Source organism: Diplotaxodon limnothrissa, linkage group LG1, assembly GCF_057381915.1.
Source record: "Diplotaxodon limnothrissa isolate DT_005_m linkage group LG1, D_limnothrissa_male_GT1.1, whole genome shotgun sequence".
In the NCBI taxonomy this organism is placed as follows: Eukaryota; Metazoa; Chordata; class Actinopteri; order Cichliformes; family Cichlidae; genus Diplotaxodon; species Diplotaxodon limnothrissa.
Window position 1 is genome coordinate 42,621,549 of NC_140596.1, and position 18,095 is coordinate 42,639,643.

Below are 18,095 nucleotides of genomic sequence, written 5' to 3' on the forward strand. Positions count from 1 at the left end.
CAAAAAAGAATTAAACTCTCAATGAAAACCTCGTTTCAAAAACCATTTTCCGATTTCCAAAATCGTTTTTTCAAAATAGGTAAATGGATTTTTTATTTTTATTTTTTTAAGAATAGCTGTCAGTTCTCCTATTCTTTATATCACTGCCCTCTGCCAAGACCGGAGATGGCACTACTGATTTAAGTTAATTTATTTTAATATGTGAGTGCATAGATTCATAAATGATGATCAAAGACAATGTGTGGTTTTATTTTATGTTTTTACATGATGCTTGTCTTTATTTCTTCAGTTTGAAAAGTAATACTCAAAAGTTGGATGATGAATTCATCAAAACCCAGCCAAATCCCAACAAAGTATACTAAATGTCACTGAATGTCAGGTATATTCCAGTCAGTACAGTTTAAGCATTCACTGCACCTACAGTGCTGTGAAATATACAGTAAATGATGTGGAAGAAATTTTCACAGAGATCATAAAGTAATTAAATCAAGTAGTAATTAAGTAATTAAATCACAGCTCATAGTTTGGTTGTTTATTTTCAAATGTTTTTTTCTGTCTGTTGGTCTGTTTGATGACAATTTGGACTCCTCTGGGAGATGAGGACACACCCACATTTGTGTCATACCGCAGTCATGTTGTCCTCCATAAATAGCAAAAAGCTTAAATAAATAGATGATTTTATGCTTACTGACATCTTAAAAGGTACAAACTAATTTAAATAAAGAGAATTCAGAGAAAGTAAAAATATTTGTACATTTATAAATACTTCAAATATAGAATAGAGTTAAAATAGCTCACTAAATGTAACAAGAACTTTAGTTTTTAACATTACGTGCTAATCAAACCCTAATGTCGATCACTGCACGGCACAAAATACATATTATTTATTTTCCTGTTCAAGCATGCTTCATGTAGCTCCTGTGTTCACTGAGATATTCAACATCTCTTTATCTCAGTCGGTGATCCCCACATGCTTCAAAGAGTCCATCATTGTTCCTGTCCCGAAGAAACCCCACCCTGCTTCTCTCAATGACTATCGCCCTGTAGCCCTCACCTCAGTAGTGATGAAGTGCTTTGAACGCCTGGTCAGAGACTTCATCATTTCTTCACTACCAGACACACTGGACCCACTACAGTTTGCTTACCGTCCAAATCGTTCCACAGACGATGCCATCTCTCATCTCCTCCACACATCACTCACTCACTTGGACACTAGAAGGGGGAATTATGTTAAAATGCTCTTCATAGACTACAGCTCTGCATTTAACACCATAATTCCCTCCACACTCACCACCAAGCTGGAGCATCTGGGACTCAGCTCATCTATGTGTCAGTGGATCTCCAACTTCCTAACTGGCAGACCACAGGCAGTAAGGATGGGCGGACATGTCTCAGCCTCCACCACTCTCAGCACTGGAGCCCCCCAGGGGTGTGTTCTGAGCCCCCTGCTGTACTCTTTGTACACATATGACTGTGTGGCCACTACCAGCTCCACCACCATCATCAAGTTTGCTGACGACACCGTCGTGGTGGGCCTGATCTCTGATAACAACGAGACGGCCTACCTGAAGGAGATTAGGAATCTGGAGAACTGGTGCCAGAGGAACAACCTCCTTCTAAACGTCAGTAAGACAAAGGAGCTGATAGTGGACTTCAGCACTAAGCAGGAGAGGAACTACCAGAACCCCGTCATCAACGAGTGCCCAGTGGAGAGAGTGGACAGCTTCAAATACCTCGGAGTTCACATCACGCAGGACCTGTCATGGTCCTGTCACATCAACACCGTGGTGAAAAAGGCCCGTCAGCGTCTCTACCACCTCAGACGCTTGAGAGACTTCCAACTGCCCTCCAAGGTGCTCAGGAACTTTTACTCGTGCACCATAGAGAGCATCCTGGCGGGAAACATCTTAACCTGGTTCGGGAACAGCACCATGCAGGACAGACGAGCTCTACAGAGGGTTGTGCGGTCAGCTGAGCGCACCATCCGCTCCGAGCTCCCTGACCTGCACTCAATCTACAGCAGGCGGTGCTGGACCAAGGCCAGGAAGATGGTGAAGGACCTCAGCCATCCCAACAACAGACTGTTCTCTCTGCTGAGGTCAGGAAAGCGATTCCGCTCCCTGAAGACCAACACAGAGAGACTGAGGAGGAGCTTCTTCCCGCAGGCGATACGGTCTCTCAATCACACCACCACACAGTACTGACCCACACATATGGTTCTTACACACACACTGGACTTTCTGAACATTGTTTTCACTTCATCACTTAAATCACTTTAAGCATATTTGCACTGCACAAGACATAATGTGGATTGCACAACACTGGTCACTACATTCTTCATTTCCAGTTAATACTTGTACAGCTGCTGTTATTGTGTATATATTTATTTATATTTCTTCATACATTCTTATATAGTTCTATATTGTGTATTTTGTTGTACAGTTATTTTATTTTCAACTTTAATTTATATATTTATCTTTATCTTATTCATTCCCAGTTAAATTTACCCTTCATTCTAATTTGTGTTGTACAGTTATTTCATTTTTAACCTTAATTTATATTTTATTCCTTCCTAGTTAAAATTTACCCTTTTTTATTTTTCATATTTATTTCCTATCTTATTCATAGCCTTTTCCTTTTTTGTTCTCTTTAGGTCACGAGCAGTTGTCCAAGCATTTCACTACATATCGTACTGTGTATGACTGTGTACGTGACAAATAAAATTTGAATTTGAATTTGATTTTTGTTTATTGGTTATGTACAATGGTTTTACTGGACCAGCCCACTGCAGATCAAATGTACACTGCATATGGTTAAGGAACAAAAGTTAGTGACACACTGATTTAAAATCAAAACAGCAACAAACAACCTAAACGCACTATTTCTCAATAATAATGAGATACGTATGACACTTTTGTTTGTATAATGATTAATTTTTCTACACTGATTACTGGTCAGCAGTCACAGATGTCAAGTGTAGCATCCTGTGAAATAATAGCGCGTGTGAGATCGCAGACGGCATATTGTGTCGGATGCTAAGTGTAGTTACATCATTCTGAGTAGAAACAAAGAACCGCAGCGACCCCGCAGCATCACCCAGTCTGTGAACGGAAATACGACTCTCCGCCTTCAAAATAAATGCCCGCATCTTTTCAACGCGGTTCTTCGGGTGCTACATTACATGTCAAAGCGATGTTGTTACTGCAAAACAACATGAAGGAAGCGATTAAATACTGTAACGATGGGTGTCTGGCAGATAAAATCTGCTATAATTAAGCAAAGTTCAACTGAAATGCAAACAAACAAATAGATGAATGCATTAAAAACACTGATGACGTTGCTGGAAAGCAATAAGATAAATCAAACTGCTGATGCAATTCTTGCTGCTGATCAGAATTTTGTGTTTTTGTGTTTGTGTTACTTCTCAAGCTTTTCCTCTGAAAGCGGAAATCAGTGCTGTTGGTGTCCAGTTAATTTGATAGTACTCAGGCTTCGCACAGCAGGCAGTTTGAATTTCCACCCAGGCCCTTCGCGACAGACCCACAGCTGTAGTCAGCAGTAAACCAGGAGGGAAAACGTAGGTCAATGGATTCACTACAGCCCGCTCTGCGTGGGCAGGAGCGTGGATCCGTGTTTAACGTTTAAACCGACCGGGACACTAAATGTCATTGTGTTCACAGTTCGCTGTGGTCATGCGTGTGGGTTTGGTTTGCTCCTCTGTAGGCTGGCGGATAATGTAACGGGCTGAAGGCGTTTTTGGATGCTGCGGGGTGCGCGCTGCGGATTCACATCCAGATGATCCTCCATTCATTTTCCCGTTTTTTGGCTCTAACGAGCGCCGTGCCGTTTCGATCCCGCACCCAGCTGATCAGATGATTCTCAGCTCTGTTCACAGTGAGTCCGTGTAAGTGATTTTTGTACAAATACAACCAGGGGCGGATCTAAAGAAATTTTCTTAGGGTGGCATAGGAATCAAATGGGGTGGCAAAATCAAAGCAATTTCTTTACATACATTCTGTAATATGCATTATATATGGTTAAAATACGTCAAACGCAGTAAATGTACACGTTTCGTAGGTTCTTATTTTCTTTAGCCCAAACAAATGGAAAATATCTGTTACATAAAACAAGTGAATGTAGATTTCATGTACTGTATAGCCTGTGTAATAAATAAACATAGCCCAATAAGTACAAAATTCAGAAATCTACACAACATGAGGTGGTTTAGTTAAATTAGAAATAACCACGTGGTTACAAGGTTACATTTACACAAAATCTGCACTGTCATGAAAAGATTTTTCACCTGAAATTTAAACCTAATTTGTCATAATTTATTGAGGGCCAGGGTATAACTGGCCATTTTTGACTGCTTTTCATTTTACCTTTGTATTTCACTTTTAAAAATTATTTACCTTGTCTTGTGTGGTATCTTTTATTTCAGCACAATCTGAATTTACAGTTATGTTTTCACTGGCATACTGTCATAGTATAATATGGGCACAATAATCTAAAATCACACAAAAAACACAAAATCTGAGTAGAAGAAAGTTGTATTTTGTTACTGTAAAAGCCACAAACATGTTTAGCGAAAACTGTGAATTTTAAAAACTTATGCACAATTTTTGCATACAATAAAATTATAAACAACTATTTTTCTAAAGATGCAGCCAAGGCCTCTGTGTTTTCTGTACAACTATTTGAGCCTACTACTAAAACTAAAATTATACAAATCAAATCAAATCAAATCACTTTTATTGTCACATCACATGTGCAGGTACATTGGTACAGCACATGTGAGTGAAATTCTTGTGTGCGAGCTTCACAAGCAACAGAGTTGTGCAAAATACAATAATGTAAACAAGCAAAATACAAGAATGGCCAACCTGAAACTAATAAATATATGTACAATATATAATAGTGTATGCATTTCTGGATGTGTATACTAAATATTTTCCTACGTGTGTGTGTGTGTGTGTGTGTGTGTGTGTGTGTGTGTGTATACACATTTTTACAAATTAAATAGTAAAAAAAAAAAAATAATAATAATAATAATAATAATAATAATAATAAAATATATAAAATATACAGAGTTGAATATGTGCAAAACAAGTGGCATTTATATACAGTGTGGAGTGCATAATGTTGAAGTTCCAGTAGTGAAGCTGAGGTGTCTATGACGTGTTCAGCAGTCTGATGGCCTGGTGGAAGAAGCTGTCTCTCAGTCTGCTGGTACGGGACCGGATGCTGCAGAACCTCCTTCCTGATGGAAGCAGTCTGAACAGTTTATGGCTGGGGTGACTGGAGTCCTTGATGATCCTCCCCGCTTTCCTCAGGCAGCGCTTCCTGTAGATGTCTTGGAGGGAGGGAAGCTCACCTCCAATTATCCGTTCAGAGCACCGCACTACTCGCTGGAGAGCTTTGCAGTTGTAGGCGGTGCTGTTGCCGTACCAGGTGGTGATGCATCCAGTGAGGATGCTCTCAATGGCACAGTGATAGAAGGTCCTGAGGATGCGGGGGCTCATGCCGAATCTTTTCAGTCTCCTGAGAAAGAAGAGGCGCTGCTGCGCCTTCTTCACTGTTTTGTGTCACAATAAGATGCCACACAAATTATTTGTGCCACTCCAAAAAATAGTTTCTGTCCACCACAAGACAGAGGAGCACATCACACTCCTGAAACCTGCAGGTATGACAACAGGAAGTGTATCACTCCTGTTTCCCACCTGGAGACAGCGTTTACACTGCAATCTGCCTTTGATGACTTTTTGGCAGCGACTGACATCCAGCAGTGCCCTCAGTGTCACACAAAACAAAACAATGACTACACTATACACTAACTGTACACTCCAAACACGCTAAATGTCACAAATCTCTCAAATCTCAAACCACACTGTTGATGTCTCCTCTTTCTCGCTCACTTGCTCTCACCATCGTCACTCCCAAAGCTCTCTCACCTTCCTAAGGTCGACATGGTACATTTTCCCACCAATAGGAAAGTAGTGACGTTTTGTTGTTGTTGTTCATGTTGTTGTTTTGTGCTGTCCTTAGAAAATGCAGTTTTTACAATTTCTTCTTGCACAAAACGTGACGATAGTATTCAGAAAAAAGCATTGTCTATATATATATAACTCTGTTTTCACATGGCGTATTAACACAATTTAAAAACTACTATATAGTTTGAAGTCTGAACTGTCAAAGGAAATTGAAATTGAAATGACGACTCAGTCAGTCTGCATCTTGTTGCTATGTCATGTGATTTGGAGGCGATGACGTGTCCGTAGACCCCAGAGGGTTAATACCGCACACCTTCATTCCATTTCTACAGTGTTGAAATCTAAAATCTCACTGCAATAGACAACACTGTCATATGCAAAACTACAATGGCACAAGGATGACAAGAGATTAGTTGCCACCGCAGTAGATCCGCCCCTGAATACAACTAAAAACGTGAAATGTTGATTTGTATTTATTGATTTTGACAGACATGTCACTATTGCTGTTATTGTCAGAATGTAGGTTATCGATTGGATGGGAAGGAATTGTGTTAACTTTTTCGTCCATTATATTCGTTGTTGTGACTGTGGCCTGTCTGCATTGTGTCTGTTTGATTCTGTTATGTGTCTTATTTCACAGAAAACCAGATTAGCACAGAATGAACATTTGACTGTGTTGTTTCCAGGTGTCAAGCCTCTCCTGAGGAAGAACCGATTCTTTCTTCCTGCCATCCAGCAGCCATGGACTCCCTCCCAGAGTATTCTCTGTTCCTGGTTCGGATCCTGGAAGAGTTGGACACCAAGCACACCACCATGTCCTACCAGGACCTGTGCAAGTCTCTGTGTGCTCGCTTTGACTTGGTGCACTTGGCCAAGCTCCGCAGCCTGCTCTTCCACACAGCCTGCCTGGACCCTGCCTTCCCAGCCACCCTCTTCAAGGACAAGATGCGCTGTTCCACTGAGGACCCGCTGTCCAAAAAGCTCATGGTTGCAGCGGACATTGTCACCATGTTCAATTTGATCCACATGAATGGAGGAATAGCCAAAGATAAGCTTCCTATAGTTCAAAGAGCCACGTTTCACAAGAGTCAGTCAGTGGAGTTCTGCAGGTCTGACAGTGATCACCTTAAGTATCAGGACTGTGACAGGGGGATTGGTTATGAGCACATGGATCACCCCAGGGAAGGGCGCCATCACCACCACTCTCAGCAGCATCCTGTGGCTCAGAACGCCCCTCCCTGTGCTAATTCCTCTGATTGCAACAGCCGGCAGCGCTTTCTTGTCTCCTCAGGACCAAACTTCCTCCTGGGCATGAGGAAAGACATGAAATGTAGAGCAGGCTCTCTGGACAAGCTGCATCATCTGCCTCAGTACTCTAGCAGCAGTCCACCATCACCACCTTGTGAAATGCAGAGCACCTACTTTCCTATGGACATAGACACCGAGTCCACCACTGACCAGGAGTCCCTGCAGAACATGGGACATCCAGAGCCCTTCTCTCTTCACACTTGCATCCAGAAGAGAAACGATTTTAAGAAGGATTTTCACAATTTTGTGGCTTTTTCACCACAGGTTTGTGTTTTTAGGGTGCTGTTGAAAGGAATTACTGAGACAGATGTCTATAGGGAGACGGCCAGGTGACATATGAGATGGTACACAAGTTTAGTAAACGAAATGGAAATTTGAGTTTCATTTGAGTTGAATAGTCTATTGGAGATTCATAATTTAAATATACTAAATTATACCCTAACCCGTGTTTGTAGACACACAAAAATGCACACAAACACGTAAACATATATGTAAAACATTTTTAAAAATTTGAAGGCAATGTTATGGGCATTTTATTTACGTCCTCTGAAATGCAGTGATGAAAAAAAAACAATAATACAAGGTTGTTAAAGTGTGACCCACAGGCCGGTGGCCTTGATCATATGTTTTGCTGCTCACTAGTTTGATGGCCAAACAACACAATACTATGATATGACACCACAAGTATTTCTCCTCAACTTTGACTCTTCTGCTTTAGCAAAGTAAACATTCCTCACACTGACAAATACAGCTGGTGTCAGGAAATGTAACAGCCACCCAATGAAATATTCATTGTCACAAAAACAACAAGTGCTAACCTAAGCCTCCATTTTCTGAACAGACAAATTATAAAGAATATGCAAGTACTGAGTGAGTGCATTTTCCCCTTTGCGACCCTTAATCATATGCTGGCTCCCTGAACTGACCGTGTCGAAAATGTTTTGCTTCTTTTAGAATTGTGAACCAGTAAAGACAGGCAGAAAGTGGGAGAGTGGGTGGACATGCAGCACAAGGCCACAGGTCATACACCTGGGCTGCTGCCCGCCGGTCATGTGGTTTCCTGCTCACCCACTGAGCTAAAGTGGCACCTTGTGTACAACACACACGAGAGTGTTTTAATATTTACTTATTTTCTCCCACTATTATCAATACCTGCTTTGATTTAGTGAATAATAGTGTTATCTTAATAATCTCACATCCCAAATATTCTAAACGAACTAAACATGAAAGATTCGATGTCCTGTCAATAACACACACACATAGTATAATAAAAATGTTTTGTATACGGTTTTGTACAGTTTATTGATACAGATGTTCCTGACACCTCTATTGTCTTGTAATTAAAGTTGATTGATGTGCTAAAAAATAGTAACATAATGGATGATGTGACTAGATTCTCTACACCGAAGATCTAATTAGTCCATTTGTATTTTATAAATCAGTTATTGCCCAGATTTCTCTGTAGTATTGTGTTATTTCATAATTCTAAACTTTCTTAATCCCCGAGTTATGATTGATAATTGCTGCATTTTTGTGCCTTTAAGCCAACTCCATCTTTGTCTTGGTTATTGTTGCAGGTCATCACCAGTGAGTGCAAACAGGGCAGTAAGGCTGCTGAAGGTTACCACAATAGGGAGTTACGTAAGCCTGCTACCTTCTTCAACCGTAGCTTCGAACTGCCCTACAGTAACCCCTACTTTGAACCGCCACTTAACTCCCCCCTACAGGACAGACGGAGGGTGAAGCACGAGAGCCTGGATGACTTACAGGTGTCAACTTATTTTGGTCCAACCACCGTCTCTGAGTGTGTTAGTAGCAAGAAGCACATTAACAAAGCAGGGAAACAGCCAGTATGGCCCATGAAGAGCCTCAGTCTCAACGCAGAAGAGGGCCCTCCTGTTTCAGAAAGGATTTTTCAAAGCAGCAGACCACTCAAAGAAAACCATCAGTGTAACATTATTACCACTGAGAGTGAGCAATATTTTCACACCCCGATGCAAAAGGTATCAGCGTCACCTGGCTTTGCAAAGAAAAGTACTGAAATAAAACCCAAGGATATATCACTGATGGGTAGGGGACCCGGAGGTCTGGACAATGGAGACGTAGCCAAAAGGTTTGGGGACAAAAATACGAAGAATGCATCCTTTCAAGAAGGGGAAAGCACCTCTAGTGTTGGAACACAAACTGAGCGGATTGAACAGAAGAAGCTGAAAGAATACCAATCTAAGTATAACGACAGCGAAAGGCACGGTTTGAAACGCTCAGTTGAGGAGTGTGAGGTCATTAGTGATGACATAAGTGATATTTTTCGTTTTCTGGATGATATGAGTGTTTGTGACTCTCTGGGTGTTGTTCAGTCATCATGTTACAATAGTAATGGGTCTCTGTCTCAGGTAAAGTCAGAAGGTGACAGCTCCCCTGAATGCAACACAGTCAAATTAGCCAAGTCTAAGGTAGACCGCCTGTTCCATTCACTTGAAAACACTGATGATGAGCTCAAAACAAGTGTGTGTAAGCTTGTGAGGAGAATTGGTGAGATTGAGAAGAAGTTGGAGTCTTTGTCGGGGGTTCGCAGTGAAATATCCCAGGTACTTTCCAAGCTCAACAAACTGGATGAAAAGATCCAGGAGCCTGAGGCCAATGGGAGGCACGGGGAGAAAGCATCATCATCATCATCCAGGTCCAATGCCACACCGACAAAGGCTCAACCCTACCCACATCCACATTTCAACAGTACTGCTCTTTCACCCCATGTTTACCAGTGCAACACCACTGGTCACAATGTGAAAACAGACAATGGATATGTCGGAGAGTGGTGTTGCTCAGATGGGAGTAATAGCAACACTCTTGGGATTAAGGCTGTGAAGAAAGGCATGCTATTCAGAAGGTCTTCCTGTTCACTCAACGAGGAGCCCATGGCTACCGAGTCGAAGGTTGCTAGCATAACCAACTCTCTACAGGACCGGGGGACTGTGTCCTACTCCTGTCACCCTGAGGACAGAGACAAGGATAGGCATCGGAAGGTTAAAGAGGTATGTGTGTGTGTGTGTTTGTATAAAGAAACACAAATTCAGTAACAAGAATTTTGCATGGCACTTGTAGATTTTATGGAATCATTTTACATTGTATTCACAAAGCATGAGAGAGTTTTTAAAGGGAAACAATCTGGAATGTATATTGTGTCCTGGAGTTATCACTTGTATGATCAGACGAGATATCGGGGCAGTAGGTTTATAAGTATAACTGCTGATATTCGTCTACTTAACTAAATGCACATTCTTATTTGTATCTGTCATTCTTCTTGTGAAGGTGATGTTAGATCATGCATTATGCTGAACTGGAGTTAGTATAAGAAACCAGTCATTGTTTTAGTCTTGGCTGCATTTTGGTCACCTTAACAAGCTTGTGTGTTGTGTCTTACTGGTGACCCTGGTGTAGAAACATCTGATTGGCCTGGACAGACCTCTAACTGATGGAACACCTTTGGCATGAGTCAGAGCAGAGACCGTGAGTCAGGCCTTCTTATCCAACATCAGGCCCAGGATCCTCCAGCAGTCACCAAGCTCAGCCACCAGGCCACAACCAGGCTTCAATAGCCCAGGACCAGGCTTCCTTATTAGCCTCCAGCCATTTTTGCAGAAGACAGACTGACTAGGGTTGTGGACAGTGAATGCTCCTACTTTTCCCTTCACAAAGCACCTTATGTTTTGCTCCTGTGCCTTGTCATTTGCACATTATCAACTGATTGGCGTCACAAACCAACAAGGTCGGCTAATATCAACAATCTGCTTGACATTCTCAAGTAACACACTTTTGTGGTGTCCGACTAGCGTAACAATCAAAAGGGGAAAGGTTTCTATTGCTTCCCTCTAGTGCTGACACATCTAGCATTCCTTAACAACTGTGAATTGTGGAAGCCAACTGTCAACTTCCTGCTAAGCAACAACTAAACAGGTTAACTGTGTTTGTTTATATCTTAATTGAGCAAAGATGGGTACAGTCTCTGAGGATGAGATTGAGGGGATTAAGAAATCTCTATGTTGTATGTCAGGAGAGTTTTCTAATATCTCCAAACAACAGAAGTTGCTATTGCAGTATGAATGACTTAATAGTAAGTGGACTGGAAACAGAATACAGAACGTATGGCAGAGCTGCAGAGGAAGAAGCTGGCATCTCTCAGCTCTGGGTACTTCTTGAGCTTCTCATGTTCCTTTTTCCTGATGTTGCTATCACTCAGGATAGCTACATCGATCACTGTCTTCCTCAGCTTGTTCACCATTACAATGTCCAGTTGGTTAGCCATCACCAGTTTGTGTGTCTGTATCTGTAGTCTCACCTGATCTTAGCTCTGTCATTCTCAACCACACTAGAGGACGTGTCCCATTTTGACCTTGACTTCCAGGAAACACCACAGATGTTCCTGTATATTATTTTGGCCACCCAGTTATGTTGCACATCTTTGGGGTCTTGCCTGGTGTGGTAGACCCCAGCCTCTGTGGATCTTGTGTTTAGAGCCTGTTCCTGTGCTGCTATGATCAGTGTCTCTTAGCTGTCTTTCAGTCCATCCTCGTCCAGCCACTTGATGTCAGTGTCTTCTGTCTCCACCTTTGGCCAGCTGATTATCTGATCACTGGCAGGGTGTAGGTACTATGATATGGTGATGTGATATGTTACTATGAAGTCTTTAACATTAGATGTGGCCTCATTATTCAAGAATTTGTATGAGGAGAAACATTTTAAATTCGATTTTGGATTTAACAGGTAGCCAATAAAGAGAAGCCAGCATTAGAGACATTTGCTCTCTTTCCTGTCACTGTCAGTACTTTGCCTGCAGCATTTCAAATCACCTGAAAGGTTTTCATATAGCCTCGAATTCTCCCATGAAGGTTTTTCAGCTTCACTCTGAGTTAGGATGTTTTTTTAATTTTAGAGATATTGCACAAATACAAGAAAGCAACCCCACATATTCGTTTAATGTGCACATTGAAGGACATATCCTGGTTAAAAAATGACTCCAAGATTCCTCACAGTGCTGCTGCAGAGTAAGGTAATGCCACCGTAGCTCGTTAGAACGTGTATGCTTTACTGTTTCTGTTCTATAATTTGGAAACTAAGAATTGGGAAACTTTTCTGATATACTATTTCTTCTGATTATCAGTTTGGCTGATTTACAAGTACTCTTTCAAGAATCTTTGAGATTTTTTGAGAAAGGAAGGTTAGAGATTGGTCTATAATCAGCTAAGACACTGGGTCAAGTGATGGCTTTTTATGCAAGGATGAGAGGTGAAACGTCTTCAAGCAACTTAAAGAAGTCCAGACGCTTTTCTTTGCAAGCTCCTTTGACTACGATGACCTGGATGACTGAGAACCTTCACAGACACTTTTTATGCAATGGTTTACTGCCAGCTTAAAAGCCTGTAGTATGCAGCCTGTTAATCAGAATCAGAATACTTTATTGATCCCTGGGGGAAATTATTTTTTGTTACAGTGCTCCATTTTAAACCAACATTAAGACAAGACAGACAATACACTAACTAAGAATAGTACAATATATACATATATATACATACATACATACATAAGTCACTCATAAATAAATATTTGGAAAAGAAACACGTGTAGCTGTAGCAGTAAACAGTGTGTTAAGTGGATGCGTTGTACAGGGAGCCACAGGCAGGAATGATTTCCTGTGTCGTTCAGTGGTGCTTTTCGGTAATCTCAGTCTCTCACTGAACGAGCTCCTGTGACTGACCAACATGTCATGGAGTGGGTGGGAGGTGTTATCCAACATTGTCTTTATCTTGGACAGCATCCGCCTCTCCGACACCACCTTGAGGGAGTCCAGCTCCATCCCCACAACATTGCTGGCCTTACGGATCAGTTTATTAAGTCTGTTGGCATCTGCGACCCTCAGCCTGCTCCCCCAGCATGCAACAGCATAGAGGATCGCACTGGCCACAACAGACTCATAGAAAATCCTCAGCATTTTCTGGCAGATGTTGAAGGACCTCAGTCGCCTCAAAAAATAGAGACGACTCTGGCCCTTCCTGTAAAGTGCTGTGGTGTTTTTAGCCCAGTCCAGTTTATTGTCAATGTGTACTCCAAGGTATTTATAGTCCTCCACAATGTCAACACTGACCCCCTGGATTGAAACAGGGGTCAAGTGTTTCCTGGTCTTCCTGAAGTCCACGATCAGTTCCTTGGTCTTTGCCACGTTGAGCTGCAGATGATTCTGCTCACACCACGTGACAAAGGAGTCGACCACAGCCCGGGACTCTGTCTCATCATCCCTGCTGATGCATCCAACCACCGCAGAGTCATCAGAAAACTTCTGAAGATGGAGGTCTCTGTGCAGTGGCTGAAGTCTGTGGTGTAGAGGGTGAAGAGGAAGGGGGAGAGGACAGTCCCCTGTGGTGCCCCTGTGTTGCTGATCACCTTGTCAGACACACACTGTGGGAGACGTACATATTGTGGTCTTCCTGTCAGGTAATCAACAATCCAGGACACCAGAGAAGCATCCACCTGCATCGCTGCTAACTTATCACCCAGGAGGGTCGGCCTGATGGTGTTGAAAGCACTGGAAAAGTCAAAAAACATGACCCTCACAGTGCTCGCCGGCTGGTCCAGATGGGTGTAGACACGATTGAGCAGGTAGATGATGGCGTCCTCAGTTCCGAGACGAGGCTGATAAGCGAACTGAAGGGGATCCAGGTGTGGTCTTACTATGGGTCGCAGCTGGTCCAGGATGAGCCTTTCCAGGGTCTTCATGATGTGGGAGGTCAGTGCCACGGGCCTGTAATCCTGGGGGCCACTGGGACGAGGCGTCTTTGGTACAGGGACGAGGCATGATGTCTTCCACATCACCGGGACCCTCTGCAGACTCAGACTCAGCATAAACAGTTTATGAAAGACTCCACACAGCTGGGGGGCACAGGTCTTGAGGACAAGGGGACTCACTCCGTCTGGTCCAGCAGACTTGCCTGAGTGAAGTCTCCTCATTTGCATCTCAACCTGGTATTGAGTGAAGGTGATGGGTGGGGGAGGGGTGTCAGGAATCTCACAGGAGGCAACATGTGAAGAGAGAGGCTGGCACAGTGGTGTGGCTCTGGATTCCAGGCTGACTGCAGGTGAGGTTGTGGGGGTAATAGAGATAGACTAATCATATTCAAAACTGAAGTATTCATTTTTGTAGGATTCATATTATTGCATTACTTCTAGGCTAGACTACTGTAATTTGTTATTATGAGGACGTCCAAAAAACTCCCTGAAAAGCCTTCAGCTAATCCAAAATGCTGCAGCAAGAGTCCTGACAGGGACTAGAAAGAGAGAGCAGATTCCTCCTGTGTTGGCTTCCCTTCATTGGCTTCCTGTTAAATCCAGAATACAATTTAAAGTTCTTCTCATCGGCTGGGGGATGTGTGTAAGTACTGCTGTTCAGCAGTGGGGTGTTTGTGTCCCCCACCCAACAGCACTCTAGTTTTCATACAGTAATAGTCATCCCGTATATACACTCACACTCCACAGCACACTTTGTCACACTCTGCCAGGTGCGGGGGTCTACAGGTCGTTTGTGGGGCGCTATGGCTGCGTCCTGGCTTGCTGTTTCAGAGGGACGTCTCCTTACCGCACCGCCGGGGGGATTGTCAGTGTGTGCGTGTGTGTCTTTGTGTGTCAATAGTGGGTTCGTGGGTATTATTAGTCCTTTATTCAGCCAGGTAAAAATCTCATTGAGATCTAATTTCCAAGAGAGACCTGGAATCAGGTGTTTCTTGGGTGTGTGTGTGTGTGTGTGTGTGTGTGTGTGTGTGTGTGTGTGTGTGTGTGTGTGTGTGTGTGTGTGTGTGTAGCTGGGTTTTTCCTTTCCACTGTTACTAAGCACTTGCTCAAAGGGGGATCAAGTGATTGTTGGGGTTTTCTGTTGTCTTTGTATTATCGTGGGGTCATGACCGTGCAGTATAAAGCACCATGAGGTGATTTGGTGCTTTATAAATAAAATTGAATTTAATTGAAAAGTGAATAGGACTTTTCTGAGCATTCTTGTAGCAATGGTGTCTAAAAATCGATCATTTGGAGGGAGTGAATATTGAAGTTAACTCAGGAACAAGTTTAAAAGAACATAAGTAGTGCTGAAAGTATCTGGACGTAATGATATATCTGTGAGATGGTTGTAAATATTTCTCTGCGGTGATTAAAATCTGCTGTGTTTATCCTTCGCTGTTTTCTTAGACAGATCGAAAGCGTCAATATGAGCTCCCCCAAGTGCAACGACTCCAAAAACAATCAAAGGATTCCTACCTGACTGAGCAGGTTTTTTCACCGCATCACTTCAACCCTTCTGTCAAGGCCCATATGAAAGACAGCTCTCTGTACGCTGATGTAAGGCTCACCAGTCCATCAGCTGGGATACGTGGCCAGCCATCCTGGACCATTGAGGAATACAAACGCAATTCAGGAAAGAAGGAAAAGCAGCTCACTGCTCTTGACCTGCAGGTACAGTTCTGGGCTCTGCATACATATTGCATATTATGAAATGTCGAGCAACTTAATTTCTGAACCATACCCTAGTCATGCTGCTGTAGATTCAGGCTTCTGGGGGTCCTTCTATGATCCACTGAGCATTTTTTTCTCCACTCACCTCTTGTCACTCATTAAATTCTGTCTTCTATCTCATATAGTTTGTGTTTTACATACTTATCACTTAAAATCTTCACAAAAATATGCATGTATTATTGAAACCATTTCACTTCAATCCCACCAAAAGCAACAAGAAGTAGTGGGTAATGAAATCTGTTGGAGTATCTAATTGTTGTTTTGTTTCGTAATACAATCACACAATGATATTGTCCAAAAGGAGCCAAGAATCCATCCTGGCCATTTATATTCAGCACCAAGTCCCAAAAAGTTGATTGTGTTCATCTGGATGTAGCGTTTCCAGAAACATTTGGTCACTCATCAACTGACTTCTTCAGTCTTCAGCACCAAGGACAGTACTTTGACAAATAAATAAATTAAGACCATACACGAGGAGGTCTTGCAACTTTGGACGTATAGAGGGGCACACTTAAGGCAGCTATTACTCCAACCCGAGATACAATCCTTGTCATAGTTAATACAGTGTTTTTTTATCGTACCCAGGGGTGACCCAGAAAAAGAGGTGTGTGCTGTGCTTTGAACAGGCAAAAATTGATTTGTTCCGTGCGATTACCAGAAAGGGGGAGAGTGACTGTCATTTTTAGCATCTACGTGGATGTTAAAATCACCCACAATAATTGTTTTAACTGAGCTGAGCACTAAATCAGATAAAAAGTCTGAGAAATCAGACAAACTCTGTGTAAGGCCGAGGTGGACGAGTACAGGGAAGTGCAGTAGTCCTGTTCCAGTCAGGCAGCCATTTATTTTGCTCCTTCGTCCAAAGGAAGGCTGCTTGGGTGGTCTTCCAGAGTGGATGTTGGTAACATATGGAGGCCTCAAAAGGTAGCAGACCAGTTGACCAGCAGGTCATGCAGTTTTGGGTGTATTCCAACCAGGCAAGCTGCATGGTCCGGTTGGAATTCCAGCTCCTGATTGACCTATTTAATTAGCAATGGGTGGTGAATTTAAATGTATGGTAATGACAGATAATTTTGATATCAGACATAGTTTATCTCCCCACAAACACACAGTTTTAAAATAAAACTTTTTTTCCTGCTCATTTGATAACAATTCCCCACTTTCACTCACTTACACTAACAGACACACACGCATGCACAGACACACATGCATGCGCACACACAAACACACGCATACACACACAACAGATATTCTGGTTATTCATTTGAAATTCTTGAGTTTAGACATTTAAAATACATAATTTCACTCTGTAAGTAATTTAAAGAATATGAGCTTTTCACTATTCATTCAGACGTTTATAGTAATAAGCCTATTGGAAGCTCTGGATACCAGGATCATTGAATTAGAGACTCATCTGAAAGCCTGATGCTCAGCCTCCTCCGCCCCAGCTTTGCTACCACCGATGGTACACCTGGACCTCACACAGAGTTTCTGTCTGACTTCTCACTCACAATAAAACAATTATTGTGGGTGATTTTAACATCCATGCAGATGCTAAAAATAACAGCCTCAACACAGCATTTAATTAAAAAATGTTTTTTTTTAAAGCCAAATGGAAAACATCCCTAATTGTTATTTATAGTCTTTGTGTCTTTCATCAGACCCAGGAGTCGTTAAACCCCAATAATCTGGAGTACTGGATGGAGGACATCTACACCCCAGGCTATGACTCGTTGCTCAAGAGGAAAGAGGCAGAATTTAGGAGGGCCAAGGCGTGTAAGATTGGAGCACTGATTGCAGCTGCTACTTGCACTGTGATCCTGGTTATTGTTGTTCCAATTTGCACCATGAAATCATGAATAAATGAGAAAGGTGGTAGCCATGCACAATGGATGTTATACTTCTACCTGTAGGTGTTTTCTTTTTGTGGACCAGTAAGTGCAAAGCAAACTGAGTGACAGCATGAGAATGTACGACTTTACATTGTTTTTTTTGTTTTTATGGTGTTTACATCTGGGAATATTGCCAATGTAGAAATATTAAGGTTATAAAATCAGCAAGTGCATAATATCTATCTATCTATCTGTCTATCTATTAGGGGTGCAACGATACTCGTATTGATATTGAACCGTTCGATACAGTGCTTTCGGTTCAGTACGCATATGTATCGAACAATACAACATTTTTAATTTATTTTATCAATTTTTCTTCGGACGATGCTGTCTGTGTTCAGCGCTCAGTGGATCT

The 18,095-nt window shown here is 42.2% G+C and overlaps 1 protein-coding gene across 1 annotated transcript; it reads left to right on the forward strand.

Moving 5' to 3' along the window:
- Nucleotides 1-3,872: 3,872 nt before the first annotated feature.
- Nucleotides 3,873-17,707, forward strand: minar1 (membrane integral NOTCH2 associated receptor 1). Its single transcript, XM_085358888.1, has 5 exons — nt 3,873-3,904; nt 6,677-7,562; nt 8,876-10,330; nt 15,525-15,788; nt 17,510-17,707. The coding sequence occupies exons 1-5, from the start codon at nt 3,873-3,875 to the stop codon at nt 17,705-17,707; spliced, it is 2,835 nt and encodes a 944-aa protein (XP_085215014.1).
- Nucleotides 17,708-18,095: the final 388 nt, after the last annotated feature.

What these genes read in the sequence shown, in the direction of transcription:
- minar1 (XM_085358888.1), top strand. Translation starts at nt 3,873, where the DNA reads ATGATTCTCAGCTCTGTTCACAGTGAGTCCGT. An exon ending in TCTGTTCACAGTGAGTCCGT is followed by an intron (nt 3,905 to 6,676) that starts GTAAGTGATTTT and finishes TGTTGTTTCCAG; the next exon opens with GTGTCAAGCCTCTCCTGAGG. An exon ending in GGCATCGGAAGGTTAAAGAG is followed by an intron (nt 10,331 to 15,524) that starts GTATGTGTGTGT and finishes CTGTTTTCTTAG; the next exon opens with ACAGATCGAAAGCGTCAATA.